This window comes from Periplaneta americana, chromosome 7, assembly GCF_040183065.1.
Source record: "Periplaneta americana isolate PAMFEO1 chromosome 7, P.americana_PAMFEO1_priV1, whole genome shotgun sequence".
In the NCBI taxonomy this organism is placed as follows: Eukaryota; Metazoa; Arthropoda; class Insecta; order Blattodea; family Blattidae; genus Periplaneta; species Periplaneta americana.
Genome location: NC_091123.1, coordinates 14,444,015 through 14,452,500, shown reverse-complemented (window position 1 = coordinate 14,452,500; position 8,486 = coordinate 14,444,015). Strand labels below are relative to the sequence as shown.

General features: G+C 39.1%; 1 protein-coding gene across 2 annotated transcripts in view; it reads left to right on the top strand.

The window, feature by feature from the left end:
- The window catches only part of LOC138702933 (tachykinin-like peptides receptor 99D), a 94,462-nt gene that overhangs the window by 55,232 nt on the left and 30,744 nt on the right, over positions 1–8,486 (top strand). For both annotated transcript variants that reach the window (XM_069830341.1, XM_069830342.1), the window contains exons 3-4: positions 1–106; positions 4,222–4,549. The exon at positions 1–106 is cut by the window's left edge and continues 43 nt beyond it. In XM_069830341.1, the coding sequence (XP_069686442.1) occupies positions 1–106; positions 4,222–4,549 (434 nt within the window). The remainder of the gene's footprint in view (positions 107–4,221; positions 4,550–8,486) is intronic.

Sequence of the window (8,486 nt, the reverse complement as noted above, 5' to 3'; positions counted from 1 at the left end):
TGTGCGCCTTCTGCCCCTTCGTGCAGGTGCTCAGTGTCAATGTCAGCGTCTTCACCCTCACCGCCATCGCCGTGGATCGCCACCGCGCCATCCTTAACCCTCTCAGGTCAGATTACAACTCAACTAAATTGTTCGTCTTTTTCCCTTATTGCAATATTCTATTGGTTTCCAAGCTCTCAGCTCAACAATTATTGATGAGAAAATGTAACATTTTTAGCGTAACACGAAGTTCAAGACGTCTCTGCTAGATTGTACACATTCCAAAGCTGAGAGTACCGCATTCTTTTGACCTGATAAATGCCGACACGGCGGCCTGTTTACTCCAAAGGAAACTTAATACAATCACAGTCCAGTATATACAGTCACGAAGCTTGAGTTGTTGAGGTTACTAGGAACAATAGACTGTGCCGGTACTATTTCGCATTGTCTATAATGAGGCGATAGTAGCGATCCTAGTGGTTAGCAACTATCTATGAATGCATATTCCCTACGTATTGAACTTCGTGACTGTCTATACTAGACTGTGGTAAAATGCATAGGCCAATCATACTCGTGGGTTTTAGTTCGAACTTAGGGCTAAAATACAAATTAGATTCAGTTTAAATGTTATTTTAAGTGATCGTTCTTCATTTAATTTAGGATGCTCCCTATTATTATTATTATTATTACTATTATTATTATTATTATTATTATTATTATTATTATTATTATTATTATTATTATCTCTGCACGTCGATCCTTTTTCAGTAGGTGCACGAATAATGCGGCTAGATCTTCAATTTAAACTCACAGATTTACAATGTGATGTTAAATGAAAGCTAGATGTAAGAACATGACAAATGTTGAACTTTTCAAATCTTTGCCAAAAAATAAATATCCGAAGCTTCCTTCTATGGCTTGCTCTGTTGAAGCCATGTTCGCTACAACTTACGTTTGTGAAAAATTATTTTGAATAATGAAAATAGTAAAAACCAAATTTAGATCACGACAGACAGACAAATACCTTCGTGATCAACTACGACTGGCAGTGACATAATTCCTGATTTTTTAACTTTTCCGCAGAGACATTCTGAATACAGTTCATTTTAGATTGTGATAATGTATCCTATTCATTTTCTTGTTCATTTCTTTCTTCGTTACACGTACTAAACATTAGTTTGTAGGCTTGTACTGTATAACATTATATTTAAATGCTTGACGTAAGGAAAATGAAAATCCGTTAATAAGTCAGACAGTTGCTTCACTTCCCCTTCGGGTGTCCGCCTCCCTCCATAGGCGCTATGCACGTTGCAGGTTACACAGAGCGTATTCCGAATCTCACCGGTGAGCAATCCGATGGCATCACGGTGTTCCGAATTCCACCGATGACGTCATTGATGCTCCACCGGTGTCGCACCGGTGCCATCAGCTTGCAGAGGTGGTGGCAGTCTCCATCAGTGAATCTGATTGGTTCTTGTATAGGGCGGGAATTAGCAGACGAATAACATCGTGCACTGTTGTGTCATGGCGGTGTGTTCTGCTATATTGTTTATAATGAGCACAACGTAAAAACAATATGTTAATGGCTTATGAGCGAACATGTCAACGGACCAGTTATTACTACCGGTTCAAGAAACAAGTTGTTTATGATCTCTTTTCTTTGAACCAGATGGCAGTACGGAAATTCTGCAAAATTTTGCTAGCGTAGCACAGATAAACACTTACACAGTCGCCATGACAGCCATCGATCCTTCCAGCAGTTTTGTTCCTATTCCGCTGCAGCGTGACGTCATTGTTGTCCACCGGTCCGGTGAGATTCGGAATACGCTGACAGTGGCTCGGCGCACGATCACATTTTCGCCACAGCTGCTCTGGAGGATGGATCCACATTATGGCAGCAAGCAAGATCGTGATGTAGGTGGCTAGGATTTAATGTAGCATCGGATTAGCGAGGTTCTACTGTATTTGCGTTTATCGCATAGCCCGAAGTGCAACTCCTATACTGACCCAAGTTCATAGACGTAGGGCCGAATTCATAGTCAACACTTATCGGAAGGAAACACTTAAGCAGTTGCTTATAATAATTTCCAATTCATAAATCCCACTGAAGTGAACACTTATTCAAATAAGGTAGCTTGTCAGCTTACTCAAGTGTTTCCTCATATGCATTGTAATCAGCTGATTCAGTGTACAATAGATGATGATTATGATTTAATTACATTTATTGAGTTCTGTAATTAAAATTGAAACGAGTTTCGGTAAGCAAAAGATATATCAGAGATATGGAAAACCCTTTAGAGATGTATAATGATCAACAATTTAAGAGCAGATACCGTTCCGACAAGAACACTGTTGTGAATATTCTGGTGTCTTTCATTTCAATTCACAATACGACCATGAGGCTTACCGATTTCGCCACTGCTGAAAGTACTGGTTGCTTTGAGATTTTATGATACAGCAGCATTTCAGGTAGATTTAAGTGGCATTTTTTTCGAAAAGTATTCACGTCCCAACAAAGTGTTATTTGCATTTTTGTTTGTATTCTACCCATGGAATAAGCTGTTAAAATTTGCGTACTATTATATCATTTGCGTAATTATATGATTTCCACTTTGTTGAGCATAAAAATAACTGAAAAATAAATGAAAATGATTTACTTACAGGAATATTTCTGGAATTTGCATTAAACTCAAATGCAATTTTGTTCCATGTCAATTTATTCTTTTGGAGAGAACAATTACCATCTCCATATTTCATAACTAGTTATCTTAGCTCACTTCTTTCTTTTCTGTAAAATGCTTTGTAAATATTTTGTATAATTTTTAGCTCTTTAATATTTACTTCTGTATTTGTGTATGACAATAATGCCGATTTAACAATTTGAAGGCGCTGGAAAACAATTGAATGTACAGTAGGAAAGCGCTCACGTGTAGCCATGTTGCCATATTTCTTTCTATGTCAAGGGAATGCTCAGGGCATATGAATGAGTAGCGTCTCTGCAATACGATCTGAAGTAAGTGTTAAGGAAACGTTCATTACTTAAGTCAGGGATGTCGAACAGCGCTCTCAAGCTGTGAAACGATTAGGTACTGCTTACTACCTGAGCTGGAGTCTACCCTTACTGCAGCAGTGTTCTGTACGCAGTGTGTTTATCAACTCTGGCGGCTGGTATGGATATGGAACGACGTTTAAATAGTGAATGGATAGATAAACATTTCTTTATCGTAAAGAGTGGAAAGGCGCATTGCTTAATATGTAGTAAGAAACTTTGATACATAAGCCATAATAATATTAAAAGGCATTTTAATTCAATGCATGCTGTAGCTTATGACGCAGAAAAATTATCCGGTTCCGCTCGTGAAAAGGCAAAAGAGATATGTCTGGAATGTTTTTAAATCTCTAAATTTGTCCCGTAATATTGTTGCTGAGCGCATGACAGAAATGGGAGATAACTTGGACGGACAACTGATAGCAGGAATTAAACTTTTACTTGTTATGCACTAGCTCTTGATGAAAGTACCGACCGCAAAGATACGGCGCAGCTAGCTATATTCATAAGGGATGTCGATTCAGATTTCAATGTTCATTAAGATCTTGTACTGTAGATGTCATTTTACTAAAGGATCGAACTTGAGGAGAAGATATTTTAGAATCTGTAACAAAAACTATGAACAAATTTCAAGTCATAGTAAGATTAATTAATTTTATACATCAAAACAGTTTACGTTTTTGAACTTGCACTGCTACAACACATATACATAAAGTTGATATTTTAAACATGAATTAGCAACATTATTATGATGATTTATTTCTGCCACTAACGAACAACATTCATGAATGATCCAGTAGATAAAACGATATTATTATTATCATCATCATCCATCCATCCTCATGTAGACCTACATTCTTCGTTCATCAAAGTTTTCAAGTGTAAATCTAAAACGAGCTCCTAAAAATTAGTAAGATGTATAAAAATTATCTAAGTACCAGCCGCCGCAGTTTCGCTTTTGTTTACTATCATTCGCCCGGTCTGCCTGCTACCTGTGTTGAACCGTTGCACGGTAAGGGAGCAGTGAAGGCTCTTCAGTTCACAGCTCAAGAGCGCTGTTCGACATCCCTGACTTAAGTGTTTCCTCATTTTATAAGTGATAACTATGAATTCGACCCGTAGTCCTACGTAAAAAAAAAAAATACAATTTTTAGATCGAGACTTATTTGGATGTATCGATGTTCTGTTGGCAGCGCGAGCCCGTCGAAGCTGTGCGCCCGCCTGGCCGTGGCCTGCATCTGGGCGGTGTCTGGCGCCCTGGCGGCGCCCATGGCGGCGGCGCTGCGCGTCTCCATCATAGAGGACGCCCGCGGGCGCCGCAAGCCTTTCTGCCACAACGCGCGCCTGCCCGACGACGCCATGCTGGCGTACCGCGTGGTGCTGCTGGTGCTGCAGTACTTGACGCCGCTGTGCGTCATCTCCTGCGTCTACGTGCGCATGGCGCTCACGCTCTGGGGCGCCAAGACGCCGGGCAACGCTCAGAGCGCGCGGGACGCCACGCTCATGAGGAACAAGAAGAAGGTGAGTGTCAAAGAAGAGTTACATTCTGATGGTGAGTAGGAACATCCATTCACGAAACATAGAAGACGTATAAGACATCGACGAGAAACTCAGTACGGCCCACAACTCTTGAAGAATAATCTAAATGTAAAACATCGATCAAGTATATGAACACACGTTAAGCAAGAACAAGGTAAGTGCTAAACACTTATGAAAAACTGGGTGAATTTCAAATACTCATGAAGGACGAGGTAAATATCAAAGACTAATTAACAATTGACGAAGTATAAGGCGAATGTCAAATAAACACGAAGAAAGTGTTGACTGTCAAATAATTATGAAGAACGAAATGAATGTCAAAAACTCGTGAAGAACGAGATGAGTGTCAAAAATTCGTGAAGAACGAGGCAAATATCAAATACTTGTGAAGAACGAGGTGAATATCAAATACTTCTGAAGAACGAGGTGAATGTCAAAAATTCTTGAAGAACGAGGTGAGTACCAAATACTGGTGAAGAACGAGATGTCAAATATACACGAAGAACGAGGTGAATGTCAAAAATAGTGAAGAATGAGGTGAATACCAAATACTCATGAAGGACGAGGTAAATATCAAACACTCATTAATAATTAACGAAGTATAAGGTGAATGTCAAATAAATACCAAGAAAGTGTTGACTCTCAAATAATTATGAAGAACGAATTGAATGTCAAAAACTCTTGAAGAACGAGGTGAGTACCAAATACTGGTGAAGAACGAGATGTCAAACATACACGAAGAACGAGGTGAGTGTCAAAAATAGTGAAGAATGAGGTGAATTTCAAATACTCATGAAGGACGAGGTAAATATCAAACACTTATTAACATTAACGAAGTATAAGGTGAATGTCAAATAAATACGAAGAAAGTGTTGACTCTCAAATAATTATGAAGAACGAATTGAATGTCAAAAACTTGTGAAGAACGAGATGAGTGTCAAAAATTCGTGAAGAACGAGGTAAATATCAAATACTTCTGAAGAACGAGGTGAATGTCAAAAATTCTTAAAGAACGAGGTGAGTACCAAATACTGGTGAAGAACGAATTGAATGTCAAAAAACTCGTGAAGAACGAGATGAGTGTAAATAATTCGTGAAGAACGAGGTAAATATAAAATACTTCTGAAGAACGAGATGAGTGTCAAAAATTCGTGAAGAACGAGGTAAATATAAAATACTTCTGAAGAACGAGATGAGTGTCAAAAATTCGTGAAGGACAAGGTGAATATCAAATACTTCTGAAGAACGAGGTGAATGTCAAAAATTCTTGAAGAACGAGGTGAGTACCAAATACTGGTGAAGAACGAATTGAATGTCAAAAAACTCGTGAAGAACGAGATGAGTGTCAAAAATTCGTGAAGAACGAGGTAAATATAAAATAATTCTGAAGAACGAGGTGAATGTCAAAAATTCGTGAAGAACAAGGTGAGTACCAAATACTGGTGAAGAACGAGATGTCAAACATACACGAAGAACGAGGTGAGTGTCAAAAATAGTGAAGAATGAGGTGATTACCAAATACTCATGAAGGACGAAGTAATATCAAACACTTATTAACAATTAATGAAGTATAAGGTGAATGCTAAATAAATACGAAGAAAGTGTTGAATGTCAAATATTTATGAAGAACGAGGTGAGTAGGCCTACCAAATATCCGTGAAGAACGAGATGAATGTTAAAAATTCGTGAAGAATGAGGTGAATACCAAATACTCGTGAAGAACGAGGTCTCAAACACATGAATAACGAGGTGAGTGTCAAGAGTGAAGAGCGAGGTAAAGGAGAAAATAATGGGAGAATAAAGGTGGACAAGGAGAATACAAGGACCACACGAACGCAAGAACTGCAAGGGGAATGTAAGGATAAAAAGAAGACTAGGAGACTGTGGGAATACAAAGAGAACAAGGGCAAACACGGAGAACAAGGGGAATACAAGGATAACAAGGGAATACGAGGAGAGCCTGGGGGACACAAGGAGAACAAGGGGAATACGAGCAGAATAAGGAGAAGACAAGGAGAACAGGGGGAAGACAAGGAGGATAAGGAGAATTCAAGGACAACAGGGGAGATAAAGAGAATAAAGGCAAGAAAAGGAGAACAAGGGAACACAAAGAGAACAAGGGAAGGAAAAGGAGAATAAGGGGAAGACAAAGAGAACAGGGAAAAAGGGGAAGACAAGATGAACAAGGAGAATACAAGGAGAACAAGGGAACACAAGGAGAACAAGGAAAAGAAAAGGAGAATAAGGGGAAGACAAAGAGAACAGGGAAAAAGGGGAAGACAAGATGAACAAGGAGAACAAGGGAACACAAGGAGAACAAGGAAAAGAAAAGGAGAATAAGGGGAAAACAAAGAGAACAGGGAAAAAGGGGAAGACAAGATGAACAAGGAGAATACAAGGAGAACAAGGGAAAGAAAAGGAGAATAAGGAGAAGACAAAGAGAACGGGGAAAAAGGGGAAGACAAGATGAACAAGGAGAATACAAGGAGAACAAGGGAACACAAGGAGAACAAGGAAAATAAAAGGAGAATAAGGGGAAGACAAAGAGAACAGGGAAAAAGGGGAAGACAAAGAGATCAGGGAAAAAGGGGAAGACAAGATGAACAAGGAGAATACAAGGAGAACAAGGGAACACAAAGAGAACAAGGGAAAGAAAAGGAGAAGACAAAGAGAACAGGGAAAAAGGGGAAGACAAGATGAACAAGGAGAATACAAGGAGAACAAGGGAACACAAGGAGAACAAGGAAAAGAAAAGGAGAATAAGGGGAAGACAAAGAGAACAGGGAAAAAGGGGAAGACAAGATGAACAAGGAGAATACAAGGAGAACAAGGGAACACAAGGAGAACAAGGAAAAGAAAAGGAGAATAAGGGGAAGACAAAGAGAACAGGGAAAAAGGGGAAGACAAGATGAACAAGGAGAATACAAGGAGGATATGAAGAGAACACAAGGAGAACAAGAGAATGAAAACAAGGGGAATGTAAGGAGAACAAGGGAATCACAAGGAGAATAAGGGAAAGACAAGGAGAGTAAGGGAAATGTAAGGAGAACAAAAGAAACACAAGGAGAACAAGGGAAAGATAAGGAGAATAAAGGGAATACAAAGCGAACAAGGGAAATACGAGGAGAGGAAGGGGAACACAAATATAACAAAGAGAATGCAAGAAAAATAAGGAGAATAGAAGGAGAACAAGAGAAGAACAAGGGGAATACGAGTACAATGAGAACAGGGGTAAGACAAGGAAAACAAGAGGAGTACAAGGAGATCAAGCAGTAGTTATGAGAGGGGCCTGCACTTTCGAAGGTATATATAGTCAAAGGGAAATACGTAGTTCTGCGTCAAATAAATCAAATTATGATTAGTTTATGTCCTTCGAAAGATATATATTTTCTTCGCAGAAACATGAAAAGTAAAAGAAAGTTGAAATTTTAAGTTAATAATATCGAAACAGAATAGATTCGAACCAAGGAATCCGGAATAGTTAATTATTTTCAATGTGTATTTTAACAACGCTGCGAAATTATGTAGCGAGATGGTATTCTGTGGAGATGAGACGCAAGATTCGCTAAAGAGTACCTGAACTGTCTAAAATTTGCTTTTACAGTTAGAAAGAACCTCGGAAAAATATCATCTAGGTAGTCAGCCAAATCAGGATTCGAACCCACGACTGAGCGGGACCTCATATGAGGAGACTTGCTCATTAGCCTAGTGATACGTCGGTGGCAATTATTATTATTATTATTATTATTATTATTAGTAGTAGTAGTAGTAGTAGTAGTAGTAGTAGTAGTAGTAGTAGTAGTAGTAGTAGACTTGGTTGGCGAGTTGGTATAGCGCTGGCCTTCTATGCCCAAGGTTGCGGGTTCGATCCCGGGCCAGATCGATGGCATTTAAGTGTGCTTAAATGCGACAGGCTCAT